The following is a 25,786-nucleotide window of genomic DNA, read 5'->3' on the forward strand; positions in this document are numbered from 1 at the left end:
TGAGAGGTTGTGACGTCATCGCATGTGGGGGAGTCGCCAGCCAATGAGAGAGCAGCACGGGAAACCAAACTAATATTTTAATCAAAACCTGCATAAGACGATACACAAATTTTATTTATCCGAATCCCAGGCAAATAGCGTCGTGTTGTAAATAAGTTGCTCGTACCTACTCCTGCAGAATTCGGGCCTCTATTATTTTTCCTTAAAAGAAATAAAATTCCACCGGAGGGCATTTGCAAGATTGGTTTAGTTCCATCTTTACATCAGAATGTTGTTGTTATGAATTCAGATTGAAATGTTCTGTTATTATTTTGCGCCACATTTCACAGAGTTTGTGACATGAAATTTTGCCTTCTGCTATTCTATTCATAAAACATAGATATTAATTTTTTTCAATTTTTGATAAAACGCTTGATAATGTATATTAATCGAACGACACTGAATGATAATGTATACTTATTCAAAACTTGCATACATTATTCAATTCGTTTGTTTTTTCATTGAAATTAATAATTCTTTTATTTAATAGATATATACAAATAGATTGATGAATAGATGATAATTTTGTTTCTCCAAATATTTACAATGTCGCTTTTTATCAACAGCTCGCCAGTGTGAATCCAATGATAAAATTACGCCTGTATCAAACTGCTTTCAATGCTGTATCAATTATGCTTTCATCATCAAACTACCAGAAAAAATTTGAATAATATATTAAAAAAACAGAAAATTAGTCAAACATTTATTAGGATAAAAAAAAAGGTTTTTGTACTGCACAGGAAGTACAAGTAAATGTCTGAAATATTTTTCTTTGAATTGCTTAAATAAAAATATTTAAAACAATTAAAAAAATAAAAATTATTTAATGCTTACTTATTACGACCAATATAAAGAATGCAAATTTTTTCAACAGTATAAAGCTAAAACAAATTTGAAATATTTGAGTAATTTCTGAATACTAAAAATTTATTTTTACAGTAATTAAACAAATTTATTAGTTCGCATGTGATTTTTTTTCTTTTCTTTTCTTTTGTCTTTTTATATATTTTAGACAGTTTTCTTCTTTTCTTCGACTTATTATTGGCTTTTACTACTTATTTTTGTTATATTTTTATTTTGTAAATATTTTTATTTACACAACTGTAAACAAAAGCTTCAGGATAAATAACAATTATGTGTTTGGCTTTTGTTAAAATAAATTATAAGAACTGCAATTAAAACATTTAGCTTGAGTTCATATAAATTTATATATCAGCATTTCCATTTATGATTTAAAATTTAGTTTACTAGGGAACAATCTCATAAACATGAAAATAGAAAGTTTTATGCTATTTAAATTGATCAAATAATAATTAAATATAATGCATGACGATTAAAATTTTAATATTCTATAAGAACAGGCTATTTCTAAAAGTCCGGATTTATTATTTTTAAATAATTGTAATTGTGTGTAAGCGTTTGAATATTTAGCAAAGCTAAAGCACTGTGAATAATTTTGCTAAATATTTTAGAAAAGAAATGTTTATATAAAGGTATTTAAATTTTTGAAAGACTGCCATCTCTTTTTTGGTGTGTTTTTAAAAATATTCTTTATAATGTAGTAAAAAAATATATTTCATTTAATTAATATAGTCAAGTATTTGCAAAATTCATAATTCCAATTTTTAAATTCTCATTTTGAATGTACCAGACAACTTCTTGGCGCATAACAAGTTTTGAATTAACTATACTGTTTTAAAATGGGTTGTATCTTTTGAATGAGTAAATGATAATTTTAATGTCTGGCGCATTTTGAAGTGAAAATTTTTAAATAAATTGTTTTCAAATTCCTTTAATATTAAATATTAAATTATATTTTTAATGAGAATTGTGAAGAGAAAAAAAATGTTGTATGTTTAACTAGAAAATATATTAAAAGCATGGGAGATATATACTTGTAGTTAGCTGTTCAACTTATGAGTGCTCAGAAATGATGTCAAAAGGATACTTTAACGAATTTCATAAAATTACACTTCAAAAATTTCGAATGATGCGGCCAAGTCAAAAAATATTTTCATATTTCGTCGAATATTATTTTCATATTTAGTCTAAAAACATTTTCTACAATTTGAATCTAACAACATTATTAATAAAATCACTTTTCCTTAATTGGCAAAAATAATTTATTTAAAAAAATGCATAACATATTTCAGTTTTATAAGTTAAACTGCCTATAAGTTAAAAATTACTACGCATTGTTTTGAGCAAAGATAATTTAATTTTTGTTTCAATTTTATCCCAAATTTTGAAAACAGCCCAGTTTTTTAAATTCATATTTAATGAGAGATTATTCGTAAAATTTATTTAAAATATTAAATTAGACTGGAACTAACTATACTCATTTGTCATTAAAAGTGACGAAAATTTATAGGAATGCTTTTCAAAACAGGATTTTCAAACACTTGTCTACAGAAAAAATCGAATAAAATGTAATTATTTAAATTAAAAATATTAATTCAAAAGCTAATACAATATCTAATTGGTTTTTAAATAACTTAATTAAAATTCTGAAGTTAATTTTTATCACAAGAAAGATTGCCTCATCTAGAAAAAGACATGGTAAAACAGGATGTGAACTAAATTTCTAATTCATACTATTTCATGAACAATTAAAAAATATCAGAAAATGTTGCCAAATTTCATTTTTATAATAAATTGAAAATAAATTTTATCCATATTTATTCTAGACCAATGCAACAAATCTGAGAGTTCGGCATCACTTATACGATACGCAATAATGCAATGACACATGGTTGGAGATGACAGTTTCATGAGCAAATAGAAATTTTCGCAGCTGCCTATAACCTTTTGGTCTAGAAATCTTTGTAGCTGCTTCTTCATCACACTGAGAATTAATTGCCTTATATAGCAGTTCGATAGGAATATTTTCTTATTTGGAGTATGTGTTGACTTAGGAGAAATATCTATCTGAATGTTCTAGCAAAGATTTTCAGAAAATAAAAGGTTACAGCAATAAAAATGCGATAACGATAATCACAGATTGTCAAGAAATGCATTAGAAATATTAATATCGCGATTAAAAATGCTGCAAGGATGGTTTTACTTCAATTGAAAATTGTATATTAAAAAATAATCATTTAAGGGATTTCTTATTTTGAATTATATTATAAGACTGGAAGTTGCATGAATATATTTTTTTTAATTTATGAAAATTCTAAATTACGATATATTATTTATACAAATAAGTATAATTAAGAACAGGTAATTATTATAAATATCAGGAAGTAAATTGTTAGCAATGGATTCAATAACTTAGTAAATTTTTTTTTAATTCATCGACGCTGATATCTATTGTGCTTATAATTTGCTTAAATTGTCTATCATTGATATTTAAAATAATTATTTAAACTCGTCTTCCTAGTGAATCACATGTCTATTTTAAAAGGCAGAATTCATGAATAATAGGTGATTATTTAATGTTCTTTTACAAATGGATATTGACTTAAATTTATTTGTCAGATTAAAACATTGAACACTAAGAACACGTTTTAAAATCGTAAACGGAATTTTTTTAAAAATCTTTTCTTATCTGTAAAACATGCTTTGCTGCATTTCAATTATACCGATGGGGAAGATACATGCATCATTAATTTATCGTGCAAAATAAATCATTCAAATTTAAAATAAACATCCGTAAACAAGTAAAAAGGATGCAATTATTCGATTATAAATATTAGAATTGAAGTTTTGATCCATTAGAATTATAATAGAAACTATTAAGCTAGTTTTACTTAAATATTACATTCGATGCATTTAAGTAATCTTAGCGATGGCAAAAATAAACAATTTCAAATAGTATTTTGAAGATGCTTTAATTGAAAAAAATACTTTTAAGATCAAATTTAAAAGAATATTTCATCAATATATCCTAAAACTGATTGAAAAATATTATCCGAAGAACGGTTTTAATTGGATTGAATAATAATTTTAGGATTACATTTGGAAGGATGTTTTATCATTTTACACTAGAACTGGAGAAAAAAAAATTCAAGATCAGTTTGATCTGTAATTGCTATATAATACTGAAATGCAATACTTATCTTTTATTTCCTCTAAGATTATTTATAAAGCTCTTAGAATCAAAGAATTTAGTAAAAGATATATATTCCGCTACAGTGAAAAATTATAAATACGTTATATTACGTTACGTTTTTTATACGTTATTGTATATAATTGTGTATATGTAACTTAAATATATGCCACTTAAATCCATTTAAAAGCAGCAAAAGTCAAATCTCTCTAATTTCTCAAGGAAATTTATTAATTTTACAAGAATTTGTTTAGTCTAAGTTTAGTATCTATATAGGCAACAATAATTTGTGCATTTGTTTGGAGGAAATAAAAAAATTTCTAACTAAGTGTAAGTAACATGCGGCGTGGGAAAATAACGGTCTGTCTAAAAAGAAATAAATTTTTTAAATTAATCAATAATTTATATCGTAACTTTTAATGAAACTCATTTTCATTAAAACATTTTCTTCTTTTAAAATATCAATTCCAATTTTTCCATAACTAGTCTAGATCCAGGGAATCCTTTCATAAGAACGCTAGGACTATTACATCTATTGGCGAATTCTTTTTTTATCTCTCTTAAATAATTTCTTAATCTTAAATATCTCTAAAATAATCATATCTTATTAAACAATCTCTTGTTGATTTAAATCTTCAAACCTTTAATTGAGATTTCTATTTTATCAACAAATAAAAGTGCACAATATCATATTTGGAAAAAATCTGATCTATTTTTGATTCATGCATGGACTACCCTCAAGTTTTGAATAGTCTAAATGTGATTTGGTTTTGATTATTAATGGCGAGACATGACACAGTTGTTTCAAAGCATTAGGTATGAATATCATTTGTAAAATATTTTGAATACAGATTTCTGCTAAAGGCCATATTTTCAGCAATCTTTGGATATTTAAAGGACGAATTTCACTACCAAAACCATTATTAGAGATCATTCGTTAACATGGACATGTAATTTTCTGATCTCCTTGGCAAACGGTTTGCTCAATTTAAAATGTCATTCACAGAATTAGTATGCAATAAACAATCTTTTCTTTTCACTTGATACAATGTTTCCAGTTTTGCCAAATTTGTAATACATTTCTCACAATTCGTAATTCATTAATCTTTGAAATATATAAAAAATGTCTAGTACACAATATAGTAGTTTACATTACCACTCATAAACAGTGCCAAAATGATATGACATTCCACAACAGAAATAGAATTACTTCAAGGTAAATGATATACAGTGCTTTTACTACAAAGTTACAGAATGAAATATTAAAGTTTTTCTTTGTGTTTCTCTTTAGACAAATCCAAAATATTGCCTTAAGAAAGATAACTGCTACGAATCTGCAATATTTCTTCCCTGGGCAGTGAATTTCAGTAGTTTTACAAACATTTTAATAGATGCTGAATGCAGGTCAAATAAAGATGAAGAGTTCTTTCTCGTCATTTTGAGATAAAAATAAAGTTTTAGATGATACGAGATGTACAACAATATTTTATTTAGGACTCGAGGTACAATAATTCTTCTAAAACATTCTAAGCATTGTCGTAAGCATACGTCACGTATAGTATAAGTAATTCTTCACATAATCACACTTCACTTCGTTGATATGAAGTGAAAGGAAGTGAATATTCTGTTTAGAGTGTTGAACATGGAGTGCAACTAGTGAACTCTAGCTGCAATCTGAAATTTATTGTGCGGCGTTATTACTTAGTTATCGGTTTACTGCATACATTTATGTTGGCGATTTCTGCAGTTCTTGTCTTTTTGCATGTTTCTTCTGTGATTGTTATTCATGCTTCAGATTTCCTGTGGAATAAAACCTCGTTATTTGTTATTGAGTTTAATGTGCTTTTCGCCGTACACCAAATGGATTGATTTTTTTCCGTAACAATATCTTTCGATCATAGGCTGTAATCATTGCATTTGGCTGTTTTTCTTCATACAGACATCACGTACTGCTTTATAAAAAAGAAAAATGCGAAAGAGATTTAAACTTCAATTCCAAAACATGATATGATATTTGATTAATCTATCTTTCATTTTGAAATTCCCAAATCAGAATTTTAAAATTTAATGATATAACATTAAAATATCCACTGTAAAGTATGTATTTAACACCATCGAAATGCTCAAAATTATGAAACCAACAGCAAAAAAAAAAAAAAAAAAAAAAAAAATGCAAGTATTAGTACTAAATATTTTCAAAAAAACATTAGAATTAGAGAAAAATGATTTTTATGGAATTATGCTTTTTTGATTAAAAAAATGCGTTCAAATATTTGCAATTTTTGAGTAAGTACTTGGGAAGATCGTTGATTTAAAAAAATATAACGTTTATGTAAATCTTTCTTATTATTTTACTTAATACCTAAATAAATTATTTTCATTTAATATTATTTTTATTTATTAATATTTATTTATTATTAATCAATTATTGATTATTTTCATTTTCACGCATAATAATTCCTATAAACATATCTAATTTGAAATAACAAATGCAATATCATTTTAATATATTTAAATAGGAATATACCGAAGAAACACTATAAGCTGAATTATAAACAAATTTTTAGCCTAAAGTTGGCGAAAGTTCTTGATTGGACAGAGCATTTTTCAACAAGGAATCGGCTTTACATTCAAAATCCAGTTTTAGTCAAAACGAACTCCATGCAAATGCTACGGTTATTTTTATCATGAGAATAATAAAATGATCCAGCAATCGCTTAGAGTACAGAATGATATTCTTCGAATTCCCTGTTGTGGAAAATCTTCAGTTCTTTTCCAAGGGCTCAGAGTAACTGTGATTCAAAATTCGTGATTCTAAAAGCGGAGGGGGAATCACTTTAAAATTGTTGAATTTCTGCTTCTCTTATCAGTATCTTAGATATTTAAAATATAAGTTGATTTCAAAATGGCGCAATAAAATATAACTCCATCAATAAGTTGATAATAGTCTACCGAACCCATTCATTTGTAATTCTAAATATTTCTTCTGTGAGGAAGGTAAGTCTTTATAAAGCGACTTGAAATATATGAAAATGGTTGTTTAATGATGAAAGTATAAGGATAAAACATTATATTAACTAGAAAAAACGTAATTTTCTGAAACTATTTTTTAAAAAATAATCACATTTTTATTGATTACAATAAGTAAATCAACTTTGCTGTATCATTATGCACTAATACTAAGGAAGATGTCCTATTATTGTTTTTAAAGGTGAAAGTCTTCCAAACTCCTCTCAAAGTAATTTTTTTTAAAAATCTCAAAATTTTGACATGCCCCAATTTCAGCCCTTCATTCAACAGTTTGTGTTTTGTTGAGAATTGATGTTCACAGAAAGACAGACAGAATGCCAAAAATCCTTTTTTGACGATTTCAATGCTTTCTCTATACTTCGTACATGAAAAGTAAATGCTTAAAGCCAAGGAATGGAAAAGAAATGTTTGTAAAATTAAGTAATCATCTAAAAAATATATTGGAAAACTGTGCTTATTCAGCTCTCCAACAAACATTTAAATCTCGTTCTAAGAATAAGATATAACAAATTAAAGACTAACAGACTTGGAGACAGAAAGAACTAATGATCATTTTTACATGGAATATTACTCCCTAAAAACGTTTATGCGGTCAGTGTTGTTAACAATACAGTACTATAAAGGTCATCCAGTACATTATAGACTTTTTTTCCGATCTACTACTTTGGAAAAGTCATATTTTATATGCATGAAAAAAATTTAAATAAATAATGAATTTGTTTGCTGTGATTATTGGAAGTAAGTCTTATATCTTTTAAAAGGTATTAATAGAGCTAATTACAAAATAAGTAGTAAATAAAACAATTGCAAAACAACAATATTTTTACTCTATTACGAATTAACAAAATGACAGTATTTTTACTCTATATTTTACAAATATTTTTAAAGCAGTTTTTCAAGGGAATATATTCTAACAGTCCTGAAAATCTTTAATTAAAAACTTTTTATAAATCTCTCTGCTTTTGAAAATTCCATCTAGGAATATTAATTTACTTTACTAAGAGGCTTTTTTTGGATAAGTTTGTCAATAGAAAGGAATGAAACATTATATAACTGTCTCACAATATATTTAACATAATAAAGTGGGCAGGTCAAAATGACAGCGATTTAAGTGAATTTAAACAAAGTTAAATTTATAATTATAAGCTATCACAAGTTCCATCAATTCATGTTAAATGTTGATATCACTTTTAATGGGTTAATTAAAAGTGATATGGGTTAATTTAATTTTAATGGGTTAATTATAAACCCTTTATAATTAAAGGTTTAAATTATAATGGGTTTAAGATCAATTTAAAGAAAATTAAATTTAAAATTATAAGAAATGCACAAGTTTTATTAAAGTGTTAAATGCAAAACCAAGACATCCCTAACATGACAATATTGAAAAAATATTGGTCTCTATTAATGCAGAACCTCTTTCGGCATATTAAATTCTGGGAAAAAATAGGATTTAACAAACAATCCAACATCGAATTGCGATTCTTTAACTGCCTTAATGTCCATTTTGATAATTATTTTAACAAGAGGATTATTATTCTGACTAAAAAAATTAATCCGCAGATTCAAAGCAATTATTGATATCACTTTTTAAGTATCTTAATTATTACAGTTCTAGCTGCGAAAAGTAACAAAACATCACGTAATGAAGTTTCTAAAGTGAAGAAAATACTCAGGCAGAAAAGGTAAAATACATTGATTGATTTAATGGCCATTTATGTAGAAAAGGACTATTATCTTATTTAAAAATGCACCCGCAAATTCTAAGTATATATGTTTTAAGTATTCTGTTTTATAAAATAATCCAAAATCTACTTCATACAACTTCATTCATTCGATTACCATTATTAAAAAAAGAGACAAAAATATAAAAAATTATGGAGAAAATAAAATAATTACTTGTCTTTTTACAAATACAAAATTAGGAATCGTTGTGATAAAATAATATATTTATCACAACGATCGGTTGATGTTTTATTTCATTTTTGCTAAATATACTTTTTTTACATAAACTACAGAAACAGGAAAAATGCAATTAGTATTTTTAAAAAATATAATTTCTACTTTAGGATATTACGAAAGGGTGAATCGTTACAAACATTAAATGTAAATCATAAGACGCTTTACGACCAGCTTGTGATAAGAGAATTAATCAAGTAATTGAAAGTGAAAAAAAAGAAATGTTTAATAATTATCCAATTGATAATAAATTTATTTCTAGAATTAATTTAAGCACAAAAAAAGAGAGGACAAATAATAAAAAAAGAGATATCCATTGAATATCAAATTTTCAAATAAGAAACAAGTTCGTACAAAAAGATCCTAATGGTCTAATTTATTCCAACAACGGAATATATTAAAATAAGTAAGCTTTTAATAATTTTCTATAAATAATAAGAAATATGATAAACCTATCAATTCCTTGTAAATATTCTCGTAGGTTGGTTAATTATTATTAGTAGATTTAAAAGAAGGACTTTGAATGATTTAAATATTATAATTTGAATGTATTAAAATGAACAGATATATACATTTAATGTTCTTTTGGTAATAATTTGAAAAATTAGAAGCAGATTTTTATATAAAATTTATTTATTATGACCAGATTACATTAGAAATTAATTTTAGTTTAAATAAATGATATGAATTAAGAAAATGCATTCTTCTAAACATTTATTGACATGTGTGTACTACATGGATTCGCCGTTTTAAAGAAAAGGGCAATTCAACTGAAAAATGGTATTTCTTATATAGCATTTTAGTCATTGAAATGTGAGATGTAAAATTCCTGCTATTAAATAAATACACATATAAATAAAGACGCAACATACTATGTGCACTGATTAAAATCAGTTACTTTCATTTCAATGTTATAGAAATTGACGAAAAAAATATTTGTATATTTTACAAGTATCAAATTTAAATTTTGTGCATCATCTTATTAATTTACAGATAATATTTCAACCAGTGAAATGTATTTCTGTTTTCGAGTCATTTCAAAAATATCATTTTTGCTCTTCTTAAAATATAATGTCCTGAAATTTTTCTATTAAATGTTTAATTTCTACAACCTTTTTCTAGCCATTTTGCTATTTTATGTATGTTTTCATATGAATAATTTAAAGAATACTCAAAGCCAACATCAACTTAATTTCGCCATTTTGTATTTACAAAGATCATAAAAGCAGCTCTTTTGGAATCATTTCATCGCTCTCAGCGCCTTAAAAACGAATGAATAATTTTATATCATTAAAATTAACAATGATGTAAAGGCGGAAATTTGAATAGCTCATATGATCCAAATCATAATCTCAATGTATGGCAGCATAGAAATTTTTATATGCTGTGTAGCAGAGCATTACGTAGATTTTATTTGTGCAATTTTGAACTTGTGCACTCTCTACACGGTTCAAATTTAGATAAAATTGACCATCTGCATATGGTTCATTCCAATTTTGTATTTATTCTTTTCAGAATATTTGCAATACGTGAAATGAATTTATGATATTTGTGCTGACTCACATGAAATGTCAAAAGTTTTTTTCTTAGTTATCTGTAAATTGTTAATCATTAGTATCATTTTGAATAAAAAAAATTTTTTCTCAATTATTTTGTTTCATTTTTACTAAAGATTATTTTCCTTAACGCCGCAAAACGACTATCAAAATTCATTTGTATTTTGTTATGACAAAAGCAATCATATTTTTTTTTAATAATTCGAAAAATACAAAATTTGGCATAAAAAGGAAAGAAAAAAAAATGAAATTTTTGGAGGACTTTTTTTGGGTCCTTTTTTGTTGGTCTGCTGATATAAGAATTAATAAATTTTGAATTGTATTTCATAATTCCAACAAATTAAGAATAAAAGTTAAATATCATTCTGCATCAAAATTTAAATGAAAATTAAGTAAATTTATATTCTAATTTAATGCTATAATCACGAAATATTTTTTCGCTGCCTTAAACATTTATCTTAACAATATTAATTTTTAAAAAGAAACTATAAATATATCTTCTAGTCAAATCATAATGCTCATTTACAATTTTGTGATAAAATCATCACTTGATTATCTGAAATGCAATATGCATCAATCCACAACTGATTTAAATAAGTGAATGCAACAACTCCATCTAAAATTATAAGAGTTTAAAAAAAAGGTAATTATATTTGGAAACGATTGAAACATTTGAGTCAATTAATAGCTCAATATTTTAATGATTCGGCATTTATTTTTCCCCCACTCTCATCCATTTATTTCACAAAATCTCATTTATCTACAAGATTTACCGTTTTATTCCAGAGGAAAATATTTCACCTTCGCAGCAAAACACTTCCTTATTAAATTATGAAACTCCGTTTCTATCTTTATTATTTTATTTGTGAAGTAAATACAAATTGCTGAGCAAGATTATCCTGTTAGTTTAGTAATAGGATTTAAAATTTCTCGCTTATAAAAGGGGAAAAATGCTCATAAATAGGAACAGATTTGCTCTTCCAAATGAAAAATCTAGTAAAATTTAGGTGATATTTTTAGAGCGTGGGAGAGGGATTCGTCATTTCGCATTGGTTGGATGTAATTTTTGATTTTTATCTAAGGTAATTGTGAATTTTTTCAACGATTGTTTTAAAAAATAAGAAAATAATTTATTTGGGGAAAGTTCCATGTTATCAAATATTCGTTCGTATTTAAATTGTTTTTTGGTTATTTCATTTGTTTCTAACTGAGGGATGGAAAATAGAAATTCAAAATGTGAAAATGGGCTTAGATTTTTGTGCTTCATGAAAAAAAAATTAATCATTTCCATTAAATTAGAAAAACTTTTAAAATATGATCTACAATTAAAAATATAAAACTGCATTTGAAAGCGAATGTAAAAATACAAAATATGAAAGTGGGTTTAGATTTTTTTTCCTTCATAAATAAAATTAACCATTTCCATTAAATTAGAAAAGAAATTTTTAAAATGTGATTTACTGCTGGAAACATAAAACTACATTTTAATATGAAATGAAAATATAAAATCCACATTTCTCTAAAAAAAAAAAAGTAAAGGATGCATTACAGTACCAAAAGACTTAGAAGATTCAAAAATGTTATTGAATTCTGATTTAGAAATGATACATTGTATTTATCTTCTTTCTACGGTATACATATTTAATTTACTCTATTTTAAATTGCAGTGAGAATTATATGAAAAGGTTAAAGAGTCGATAAAATAAAGGTAGGATTAGAATAAGAGCTTTATAATAAATAGAAAGTGTAGACTATTTTAGAAGTCAAAAGCTTCAATATGTTATTGTAAAGGGAAATATGATTTAGCTTCAGTATATAAAAAAAGGTCGCCTTCCTGAAGGTTTAAAAGGAAAACTGGACCACATTTGCATTTCTGTTGGAGGGGGAAAAAGACTAGTAAAATCTTCGCAATCCTAACCACAGTAATTTATTGCCAAATTGCAAAACGATCTATCACTTTTTTCAAAAATGCTGGTTTCAAGTATTTCCCACAGATAGAATCCACGACTATCATTTTATAACTGTTGTTTGTAAGTTAAATCCTACCTTAACCCATAACCCATATTGACCAGTAGTGGGAAATGTAAAAGGCAGTGTCTTTGAATGATGAATAAATTATTTTAAAATTACGATATTTAATTTATTATAAATTATGAAATGTTTATACAATATGAGATTAATTTTATAAAAGTGAAATTTATTCAAAATGTAACATAGATATGAATTATGTATGCAGCAGAAAGTTAAAGAAAAAGAAAAAAAATCTAAAAAATGTAGAAGCTAATTTTAGATATTACAAATTATGTATTAAAACTGTAAATTACATTTATACCAAAATTAACTTTACGATGTGGAAATACACCTTGAAATAAAATAGGAGACAATATTTCTAAATCAAATGCAAAAGCATTTTTTACACCATACTGGCCTTTTTTGTTATTATGACACTTGATTTGTTTAAATTCTTAATGTTTCTTTTAAATGCCGGTTATATATTAAATTTAAAGATAATATCCTTTTATGTGCGAGCGTAGTAGATTCTCGTGAAATATTTTGTTCAAAATCATTAACCTTCTAAAATTCTTAAGGAAAATGGAAAAAAAAGGGGTGCAGTTTGAAAGAGCAAAGCACAGATAATAAAGAGTTTTAACGGAACTGATATAGGGTAACTAACCCTTAGAATATGGCAGATAATTTTTTTTTATTTCTGTAGAATTTGGAAGCAAGATTTGCATACACTTAAAAAAAGCAAAAAAAAAAAAAAAAAAATCAACAATTTTTTTTTTCTCTTTAAGCCCTACAGATTAATAGAATATTTCATACAATGTTCGACAATAATATAAATATTGAGTAAAACTAAATATAAAATCAACATTATTGTGCAGTATATAAAATTATTCAAAATTTATCAAATGTTTTAAAAACCTTGCTGAAGTTCTGGCACTTTTTTAACTTAATAATTCATTTTACTGAAATTTTACTAAAAACTTGTTTTTTTGAAATATTTTTACATAAAAAATTATTTTAAATCTCAATTCGTTGTGAATCCTGGGCCACCTTCACTGATAAATATATTAAGAATATATAAAAATAAGATAATTTTACAGAGTTTCTCTTTCTGTCTAAAGTTACAATAAAATCTCTATTTTTCAGACATTTTTAGTAAATATCCCTGTATGCTTTTTGATCTTGCAGATATTCAAGCAAAGCACATGTATTTTACTTTCAAAACTGCGATAGATATATCAATGTAATCCGAGAAAAACTATTTTCAAAAATAATCAAAATTCGAAACATAGTCGATATAATGCCACAATAGAACGAATGACGGTTAGATACTTTGTATCAAGAATTTTACTTAGAAATAAATTGGATGAAAGCTATAGAAAATCGACATTTTTAGGAAAAACAGTTTTTTAACTTTAGGCGGTAGAAGTGACTAGAATTTCTATGTATTATATATTTTTAAACACATTCTTTTGCTTTGATACTTTTGAAATAGTGTAATATTCCGAACGCAGATATTTGAAATTCACTTTAAAAATATCAAGATTTAAATTTTTTCTCAATTCTTTCACTTTACTGAACAAACTGAGAAAAACACTTTATCCTTTTCAGTCATGACAATACCGTTATTCCTCTGTAAAATATTCGTAGCATAACACTTTCTAGTGGCATCTTTCAAATAAAAGTTACAAACACTCTTTCTGATAACTTACTGTCCGAATCGGATGAATATACTTGTGATTTTTTTATTCTACATTTTTAAAAAAATGAGAGCCATGGTGTGTTTTGAAAATCTTTCATATTTGATACCTTATATTTTATAAAAGTTTGAAGAGAAATTGCTATTGTATTCCTAAAACCTTTAAGACTATAAAAGAGAACTGAAATATTTATGATCTAATTTTCTTTTAATAATTTAATGTAGATTAAAATAATATTGGTTTAGGGATTATCAAAATTTTTATTATAAAATATTACACTTAAATTAAATTAAAAATTCTTATTTACACTTAATCCACTCTTGAAAATTTTATAATATAGAGAAAAATTGGAAGGCAATTGATAAAAAAGGCGAATCCATTAAAAATTGAGAGCAAGGATATGATAAGGTAATTTCAAGAAACTTTAATGAGTTTTGGAGTCTGAACATACAATTTAAATTAAATTTTAATTAAAATTTTCAAGAAATTTACATTATTTTTAGCAATATTTATTAGAACTAGATTACTAGTAATGAAAAATGAAAGGAGATTCGATCCCCTAGTCTGAAATATTTTAGCAGTATAAATTTTTAAAATAGATTTATCCTTTTTTTTAATAAATTTAAAAAAATACTTCTAAGTAAATCAACGATAGTTGATTTATGAGCATTGATTTTTGAGGCGTTTTCTTGCTTTCATCCGATTTTTAAAAGAAAGAGGGCACTAAGCTTCTCATTTCTAGCATTAGTCTAATTAAGATACTTCAAAATATTGGAAGGTTAGAGTTTCTATTCCAACAATAAGAAAAATTATGTGTCTCTTCAAAAACCACATAGATAGCACCTGATAGCATGCTTTTAGACAAATGTATTCTAGGGCATCTCTTGAAATATCTTAGAAAACTACTTGTCCCTAAATCCATATGGGAAGAGTATCTAACAGTAAAGCAAGAGCCTCGAATATTCAATTCAACACACTCAACGAAAAGGGGAGTTATTTATTAGGGATATCTAGCGTCTAGGGGATCCACAGCAGTTTCGTTGAATGGATGTTTGGTACTCATGGAGTTAACTTATATTAATTTATACGTTAGAGTTTGGTACTTAGAGTTACTTTTAGTACTTATAGAGTTAAATCGTATAGATATGAATTTAATACTGCTTATTTAGCACGCAAATTAGAATTTTATGAATAAGACTTCCCTTATTCCTTAACAATTTTGATTGATCAAAGATTCTAAAGATAGAGGGATAATTCGAAGTTTTACATATTTAATTAAATCATATTTAATTTTTTAAAATAGATTTAATCAATTTGGAGATTTGTGATCATTTTAGAGGACTTTGATGACAAATTCTTTTAAATTTTGAGCAAATAAAGTAGAAAGTTTTTTTTTTTCAATTTCGATTTTCCTATAAGAATAAATCGTTAATGATGGCGATAAATTAAATTTGAAAAAACATGTATAGTTAATTGGTTGCATAAGAAAGTGACGCTCATGCAAAAATGCCGATTTGTACTGTTTCATTTATATCAATGAGTTTAATTAAAATGAAATTATTGTATAAAATGTATTTAAAGATATTTTGAAAAATTATTAAAATTACAAAAAATATGTGGAAATAAAACTGATATCATTAAAAAATTAAATTTAAAAGATAAAAAAGCAAAATTTTTAAAGCTTTTATTTATCTCTACTTATACTTTTGTCTGTTAAATAGATTGTAATTTAAAAAATAGTTTAAGATCACATTGATTCGTTTCTCGTTTTCTTTCATTTTCTTTGAGATTCCTTTGAGCAGTATACTGACGAAATATTCAATATCCAGTTTAAAATTTTTAATAATTTGTTAAATTAAAGTTTTATTTTATGGTTTTTTTTTTTTTTTTGATATCGGAAAAAACTTGAAATAGTTTTATGGCATCAGGAAATCATTTTATTTCTACTTGCCGTTAACTTAATATTATCTTTTGATAATCTACATATAAATGCTCAAATATAAATATAAATGTTCAAAAAAGGTTCGCTATTTCTAGTATTAAATGAATATAGATCAATTTAGACTCTATTTTGATTTACCAATCCTCAGCTTTTTGCCAAAATTATAATAGAATAGATTCTCTTTCTACCATCTTAATTTATCTGGTATGCATTCTCAATTCAATTCAATCAATTCAATTTCAATTGCGACTTCATTTATTTTCTTTTCACGATATTTCGGTAGATATTTGTTTCGCTTTTTGTGGAGCTCGCTGTTGTGGAGTTCTGGTGAATGTATGAGACATAAGCTACAGTACAATAAATATTACTAGAGGATTAGACTACTGTGGTATTAAATGTTGCTGTTTTTCTTCCGTTAATTAGGCTTTTCTTATAATCTATGAGAATTTCATTTGTGATTCTAAACAATTGCTTCAATAATCGAATTAAAGAAAAAAAAATATTGCGACATAGGGCCAAATGATGTTAAAATATTAATAAAGTTAAGAGATTAATAATGTTAATAATTTTAACGTTGTTAATGTTAATAAAGAGAAATTCATTCATAAAGAATGGCAAAGATTTTTCTGTAAAAGAAGTTCTTAAATTTTCTTCTTAAAACTGTTTTTGCATGCATATTTTTCGAAAGGTATAAAAATTCTTGTGTAAAAAAATGATAATTTATATTTGATAAAAAATATTCTAAAATAGTCGATAAAAAAAATTGAAAACTCTTAAATCATATATGATTCAATTGCTAATAGTATGCCAAATTCAATCTCATCTTACATTTATTTTACAACGCCGGGGTTTTTTATAACATGATCAATTTTTTTTGTAGCAATTGATAAATGTACCAATAATGCATATTAAAATTTAAATTATGATTTTTAAGTTGAATATATCTTTTAACACAAATTAAAATGAACATGTTTCAACGAAAGATCATTTAAGTCTTTGAATCGTTGATTTTAAAATTACCACACACGAAATATGTATAACTTTGAGCTTGGATTGAGAGACGCTTGAAAAGGATTAACTAACGCTAAATTATCATGGAAAATTAATTTTTATTAGACAATAAACATTTCATTCAGATTATCATCAACATTTATGTATATCAAAAACATTTCCATATTTTTTTTACCAGTCCATATTTTTTCCATCATATTCAGAAAGAAAATTCGTTGTACCTGGAATCGCTTTTCTTTTGTTGAACAATATCTGGTCTGCAGTAGCATGGCCCAATACGATTTACTGAACTCAAACGGCAGAGCTCTGAGCAGTTATATTCCTTTGTTTCAGCCCTTCCAAAAGAAATTCAATCATCAGTGGATAAAGCAATGCACTTTTATTGTTTCAAATTTGTAAGATTTTGATCTAAACTGACAAGTTTCGGATAGGCTCCGTACAAAGAAAAAGGTTTTGAAAATTCGATAATAACGTAGGAGAAAAGAAACAAGCCAAAAGGCATACGAACCCTGATTTTATGTTTAAAAAATTCAGTAATTACTATTATACTTGCCCATTATTTTATTTTAATTCATAATCAAAAAATCATTTGCTTAATTTATATGAAATTGAGATGTTATGGTTACATGAATGCAAGACTTCCAATATGATTAATATATCATTTTAGTACTATACATTTTAAAAACTATTGTTTTTGGAATTATTTTAAAAGCGTTTTTAATATCTTCAACAGAAATAGATTATTGTTTTAATATTAACAATGAAATCATTCAGGTAATAAAAAATTTATTTTGTTAAAGCATGAAACAAAATCTAAAAATTAAATGAAAACGATTTCTTTGGTTTTGAGAATAATGGAAGCACACCGAATGAAATTTAGCATTTGAAATAAATTCGATATCATTTTAAATTTTCAGGTTTCGGAATAAAGTCCTTTTTTTTCAAAAAATAATTTAGTTTTTGCTAAATTAATTTCATGAAATTAACATAATTCAGTTTCAATTTTACTAGGGTACTTCACAGTTCAATGCAATTAAATAAAAAGAGCTGTATGTTTTGAGATATAATTAAATAGTTTCGAAAATTTTATTGAAGAAAGTTTATGATAAACTACTGTGATCAAGAAGTATCGGAAATGGTATTATACAACAAAAAAGATATAAGATTATTAGTCAATATTTATTGCATTACTGTCTACAAATTCTGTCTACAAAATCTTTTTTTTTTTTTTTTTGCAATAATGCAAATATTTTTGTAGCAGAATTTTGTCGAAATAAAATTCATTTATATTCTTTTCTAAATAACATTCGATCATTTTGAAAAAGTGACAAAATCAAAATTTGTATTTAATTAAAAACAAAATTATATTCAGACGATAATATAAAATAAAATACTGAATGTTGCCAGATTTAAAATATGTCATAAGAGTTTGATAATCGTTTGCAGTATATATTTGTTTTGAGTGAAATATTCTCTATACTTATTGATCACAAAAGTACTTTTTTAATCATCTTTGTTGTTTTATTATTATAATGTTCTGCAACGGATTCAAGTTGTTCCAATCTATGCAACAAGCTACAAAAACATATGTAGACATTCCTATATTTCTATGAATTCGAAATATCAAAAACGATCGTTGATTTCAAATTGCAGTTATGCTCAACTGCTTATGGTTTCTACAATTTTTTTATGTAGATATTTTATGTTTCAACATCCAGAAATGAATAATTTATGATTAAATCGCAAATAATTTTGAAGAATGTCAAGAGTTTATGAATGATTGAAATAGCTTTAGTAATAGCATTTAGCAATCAAATTAATGAAAGAAATTATGTCTTGTAAATGTTTCAAAGGTTTATAAAAATTATTTATTCTGAATTCAGAATAACATATACATTAAGAAAATATATTTTGATTGCAAATGCATTTCTAATGAATTAAATCTGAAATGCATTATGCTATGACATCTTATTAACATTTCTCAGTTTTAGAATTTTTCCCACAAATAACTATTCTAGAAGTTGTAAAAATAATCAGGAAATTCAAATTGAGTAAATAACATTAATTATAAATCAAGAATTATCTCATTTTGGTAAATTTTACTTTTCATCAATCATACCGTAGGAATACGATAAGCTTGCAATTATTTGTTTAAATATTGAATTAAAACAAATTAATGAAATCATTTTATTTTTTTTCCTTCAAATTTTACATAGAGAATTTTTGTTGTAAAATTCAAAAAATTGATATAACATGTCTTTATTTATATAATGTTATTTTTCTTTCAAATAACAATTTATCTTTTAATATATTATAATGGGATAATTAAGCACATCATGCGTTACCAATGCAATTAAATCTCTCAAGGAATTAATATTTATCAAATACTAATTCTATTGTGTAAAACATTTTACCAAATAATTAAAGAAACGCTACAATACCTTTCAGAATTTCTTTTTCCAGATAAAATTTGAGATCTGCAAAAGCAGCCTCTGATATGAGGGACTCCACTTTTTAAACAGAGTTCGTTGCAGTCAATTGCTTCTGTTACTTCCATCACGGTTAGGGTGATTGCCAAGAGACACGCAACAATTGCCAGAATTTTCATTTTTAAGCAGATTTTGGTTAACCTGTGAATATGATTCTATGTCTTTGAAAGAATTGCTATTACTCTGTGTTGGGATTAGCGAATCAGCTTGCTTTTATATGGTTTGCCCAATGGTCACAGTGGCTTTTGTTTTAGGGTTACCATATGTAATAAAGTTTTCTACTCGCCAATTTATTTATAGATGTAAACAATATTACTCAGCATGAATATTTTTCTTATTTTAACTGTTTGTAACTATTATAGAATTATATGTACTAATGGAAAAATGGTTAACACAATAGAATAAGAAAATTTGTTTCATTAAAAAAAATTATCAAATCTTCAGGAGCTTTTAATGTTTGCATGGATATTTAAAATCATTTTTGGTATTGAACATAAATGTGCGAGTTATTTTTCCTTCAACTTAAAACAAAGATGATTGCTAATAAGAAATTTAGGAACTTTTAAGAGGAATTAATTAGGAGAAAGTTAGGAAGATACCATTTCTGTTAGTTTGAAATATTGAACACAAAAGAAAGTAATTTTAACAATTTGAAACGAGAAAAAGTTTTTAATTTCTGGTCTCTTAAAAATATCCAGTTTTATAATGATTTTGCATAACATGCTCTGTTAAGTTTATATGTGGATATTTTGTATATCTGAAAGTTAAAGCCAAATGATTAGACACATAATGTTTACTAAAATGCTTTATAAAGAATCGTAAGAGTTTTAGAAGCATATTTTTAAAATTAAAATAAGCCAATTTATTTTAATAAATTAAATTGTAAAATGAGGAATTTTATTTTAGTAATTAAAGCATAAATTTTATTAATTTTTTTTATTTATTTCTGTAATATGAACGGATTTTTAAAATAAATAAGTACTGTATTTGTTTAAAAGAAAATTCTGATTTAGCTATTTAAAGTTCAAACTTAAGAGGAACCTAGAAAAAACATTGAGTTCTGTTTTTAAAATGTATTGTTTTTCTGAAGAATTCTTAGTAAATATCTAATTATGTTTAACATTTTAACAATTTAGAGTAGCTAGTATTACAAAAAAATTAAATAATTTTAAAGTAAAGAATTAACAATTTATCCTTTACAACAATTGTAAAACATTTGGAGCGGCAATAAACTCGCCAAGTTGGAAGAAATATTTTTTTTTTTCATAAAAGAGATCACTGTACAGAATGGCTCGACGCTTATTAAGAAAAACGACATTCCATAATAAAATTAACAGTCGCAAAATTCAAGAAGCTTTTACAATCCAGTCTTAGTAAATTTATGAAAACATCATTTCTATACAGGGTCTTCCTTTGCATTCACTGAATGCAGAAAATATGATACATTTATTTTTGTTTTGCAATAAAATATTCTTATAAATTGATCGTTTCTAATCATGTAGTGGAATACAGAGAATATATTCGCTGCCCTGCCATTGAAATGATGTGTTGTATCTTACTAATTTCGTTATATAAAAACAATTCTTTTTCTGTCCATTTTCTCCATATAATTTATTTAACTGATTTGTTTTTCTCATATTAAAAGCTTTAATAACTAATTGATTACTTCAGATGGATATGAAGTATTTCTAATAATGTCATTTAAACATATTCCATTGATTTTTTAAAATTGATATTAAAGTACAGTTCATTTGCTATACCGATAAAAAAAAATGTTTTTTTTTTTTTGAATGAGTGGAAATGTAGAAACACAACCAATGCCTATTTTTGTGAAACATGTAGAATTATCAATAATTATCTGTTAGATAATTACTGAGATTGGTTTGATAGTAAATTAAAGTATATGATATCATCATATCTTTTCGAAATCAAAATAATGGACCGTTATTAAAGAATACGATAGTCAGTTTAAAAGGCTAACATAGTTTTATGAAGAAACTTACGATAATTCATGCTAGTTAAAATGTAGTAAAATTTATTAAACTTATTAAGACATATTAAAAAATTAAGTATTTTTTATTTAATAATCAAAGTCAGCATGTCATTTTTAATTCATTGTTAAGTAAATTTAAGTACAATAAATTCTCAGGAACTATTGAGATGTAGAATCATTGTATTTTCTAAAGTAATTCTACTTCGCTGTAAAGTCAATGCAGAAAAAAGACTTGTGCTGTTGTAAACATTTATATGAAATCATACTAAATTATTCATTTTGTTAAAATTCTGGTGTGTTCAATAAACCGTAGAAAGGTAGCTATTTAACTAAGTATGATTTGAATTGATGAAGATATTTCTCTTGAAAAATATTTAAAGAAATTATTTAAAATGAATCAGGTCTAACAGTAGGAGAAGATGTTTTGAAATCTTTATTTCTTTTTCATTAACATAATCCATGCTTTGTTATTTTCCATTCGAATCATATTTCAATTTCTTAATTTAAATTCGAATTTACAGAAAAACTTAAAAGACGTTCTTGAATTCGTCTGAAATAATACTTTTGAGTCAGCGTATTAGGAGATCGAAAAATAAATTACCCATTTGTTTTTTGAAAAAAAAAAAATAGCTTTCAAGAAAACATGCTGCATGTTTCAAACATTATAATATTTATAATACTTTATGAGATCCCAGACAATTGGTTAAGAAAAAATATAAATTATTCGTTATTTCTTCTTTATTACTGAATTTTGAAACGACCTAGCATAAACAATAAATATTTTATTTGTGTGTGTGATTGAAAATTAATTGCTTCCTTCACTCAGTATTAATTTAACACTTTAAATAAAAAGAAAAACGATGAGAATCGGAAAGATAGAAAGATGATATTTATTCTATTTATCAATTATGATTTTTTTCATCGTAAAATATAATAATTTTCCTGGAATTTTTGGAAACATTAATTGTTTTTAATAGATACATATTGGTATATTTTAGAAACTGAAAGAATTGTTATTAATATGCAACACCTTAACTACATCATATAAAAAATTGCGTAAAATAATAAAGAATTGTATTCCACGTTGCCTGTAGCAAAAGTTTAAAATTTATAATGCATGGTTCTAGAATTACTTATTCGTTTCATCCATCTTGGTTCAATCACATAAGGCTTTTAGTTTTTCTTAATTCCTTATCTTTTCTACTCCTTATTACTTAGTTAAGTGTTCTTAAAAAAGTAACTTCCTTTTAAATACCAGTTTAAAAAAGCACAAACTACATCTGTATAAACTATCATGCCTAAGAGCATGCATATTATAAGTGCAGAAAATCCAAAAGTTAAAAACATTTTGAATTTGATACCTTTTCAAATCAAAGAAAATGACTATCTTTAGAAATAAAAGTATTTCTGGATTCTAAATAAAATTAAATCCTTCATCTTCCTAAAAGAGAAGAGAAACAAAAGGCTACAATTAGATCTAAAATCCTGTCTAAACAACGAGAAAAATACTGTTTTTAGAGTCATTTTTATAGAATTTTACATCCACAAATGTCAAGTAAAATCTTTAATATTATTAAAGTCAGTTCGTTTCTATTAGACACAGGTTTATTTTGAATTCGTAAGAAAATACACCATTAAAATTTTGCGAATGAAATCACACCAAAAGATATTTTTAAACTGCAAATGTTTCTTTGATTTAGAACATACACAAAGAAGTTTTATTTAATAGTTTTTCATCATTGCAGTGGTGAATCTTGTCATAAGAAAATGATTCAAAATAAACAATTTTTTTGTGTAATCTTTTTTTCTAATTCTGAAGAATTTAAGCCTGTTAACAAAACTTTAATTTCATTATTCGTTTGAAAAAAATATCAAACGATGTTTTAAACTGCTGTTTGTTTCATAGAACCCGTATTTACAGAATATTTCACTTAATTGCTATCACATCTCTTTTCAAACAAATTGTTTATGCTTTTCTGAATAATGTTTTTTAAATACCTAAATCAGCGTGGTAAGAACAAACACAAAATGTTTAGATATTTTTTTCTGAATAAGGAAGAACTTATCAAAATGTTTTTAATCAATAAAAAAGAAATATTTACCTTTTTGCTTTAAATGAACGAATAAAATATAGATATAAACCAATATAAAATAAAATATGCTTTTAAAACATGACAAATTAATTAATTTCAAAACTATGATTTAGAAATGTGAATGTTTTTATTAAAATATTTTTGAATTCTCAACAGGCAAAAAACAATAACCTACATTTGTTTATTAATATGATTTTTCTTATATGTCATGCATAAGAAACGAAGACAAAAGGTTGTACGCTATTAAATAAATGCTTTTAGCAGAAATATTATACATAAGTTTCGCATATTTTCACATGCTAAAAAAGCAAATGGCAAGGAAAATACAAAACCAATTTGAGTTTTTATTCATGTTTATTAAGCATAGACTTTAAAAAATAAACATATTCAACTATTCCATAGGCAGTGAAGGTTTTATATATATTTTAATAATATTTTATTCAGTTTTGAAATAATTTTTTCCAATGGTACGATAAAGAGAAATAAAAGCGCTTCGATTACCAAAATATTTTTTAGAATGTTCATCAGGATAACCATTATTCGTAAAAAAATTTCAGATTCATTCTTTTAATTGTACAATATTGCTTTTCTTAGCAAAGTGATTCATTATTGTAAAACAAATCCTACTCTTCTCTTTCTCTTTTTTTATATTTTAATTAAAATGAAAAGTTTCATTTAAAAATAGTCATGAATTTTACTTGGAAAAACACTATATCACTATAAATATTTCTTCACTGTATGCAGTTTTAATAATTTCGAAGAGTGCATTTAATCTAAAATAAGAGGATTATTATCTAGTATTGAAATTCTTTTTGTCTATATTTAGATGTAAACATGTATTTTCATCAACATTAAATTAACTTGTACTTTATTTCTCATTTGTTCTTCATGTAGATATTTCAAGATATTTGTGTTCTTTCAGAAAATGGTAATTGTCTTTAAGTGTTTTGTTCATTTACAGATATTACCTTTTCCCCATTTTTACGAAAAAATAATCATAACTTTAAAGTTAAAAAATTATAAGCAGCTAACGATAAAAAAGATCACAGAATAAATTTGGCATTAAATTAAAATTATTTTTTTATTTATCTTATCAGGAAAAACTTCCAACATATTTTGCATCATAACGCAGATTTCAGATTAATAAGTGAATTTATTGAACATCAAGCATATAAAAATTAGAGAACGAGTGTTAAGCATACCATTTTCTTACACATTCTGGAAATTTACGTCTAATGTTTTACTGAAATTACTTTCCAAGAAAAATTTAGGCAAACTATAAATCTTCCATGCAGTTCAAGAAAAATGAAATATTTACAAATGCTACAAACAGTGAAAAAAACAACAACAAGAAACAGGAAAATGTTGCGAATAACCTTTTATACCAAATAAGTATTTAAGAAATGGCGTTGTTATGCTTTTAATGTTATTTAAAAAATCTGACTCTTTAGTTTAAAAAAAATCTTAAATTAAAAATTATATTTAATTTTTAGAAGACTAAATTGCATATTTCAGAATTTAAAATGTAAATCAACCATTTTCTTCATTTTTCTTTGATAGTATTTCATCTTAAAATTTGAAATTTAAAATTTGGAAATCAACTATAAGTTAATAATTTTCTATCATTATTTAATTTTATATATAGTTAATAATTCTGCTAAAAACGATGAATATCAACGTGGAATATGCTTGTCTAAATATATTGAATTTTTTAAAATTACACCAATCGTATCTCGCTTTTCAGAATTCTTTTTATAAATGCATTAAATGTTCATAAGTTAAATTATATTTGAGAAGAATATATTGTATAAATTTTGGAAAAAAACATAAAAAAAATTCTCTTTTTTATAAAACGGTTGGAATATATTTAAACGATTATTTTATTTTTAATTATTTTTAGAATGATAGGAATGATT

The 25,786-nt window shown here is 25.0% G+C and overlaps 1 protein-coding gene across 2 annotated transcripts in view; it reads right to left on the reverse strand.

Annotated features, from left to right (window-relative positions):
- Positions 1 to 19,954, reverse strand: part of LOC129976447 (uncharacterized) — an 85,834-nt gene extending 65,880 nt beyond the window's left edge. For both annotated transcript variants that reach the window (XM_056090037.1, XM_056090029.1), the window contains exons 1-2: positions 19,737 to 19,954; positions 17,517 to 17,630 (exon numbers count right to left, since the gene is read on the reverse strand). In XM_056090037.1, the coding sequence (XP_055946012.1) occupies positions 17,517 to 17,630; positions 19,737 to 19,903 (281 nt within the window). In that variant the 5' untranslated portion in view covers positions 19,904 to 19,954. The remainder of the gene's footprint in view (positions 1 to 17,516; positions 17,631 to 19,736) is intronic.
- Positions 19,955 to 25,786: the final 5,832 nt, after the last annotated feature.

Source organism: Argiope bruennichi, chromosome 1, assembly GCF_947563725.1.
Source record: "Argiope bruennichi chromosome 1, qqArgBrue1.1, whole genome shotgun sequence".
Lineage (NCBI taxonomy): Eukaryota > Metazoa > Arthropoda > Arachnida > Araneae > Araneidae > Argiope > Argiope bruennichi.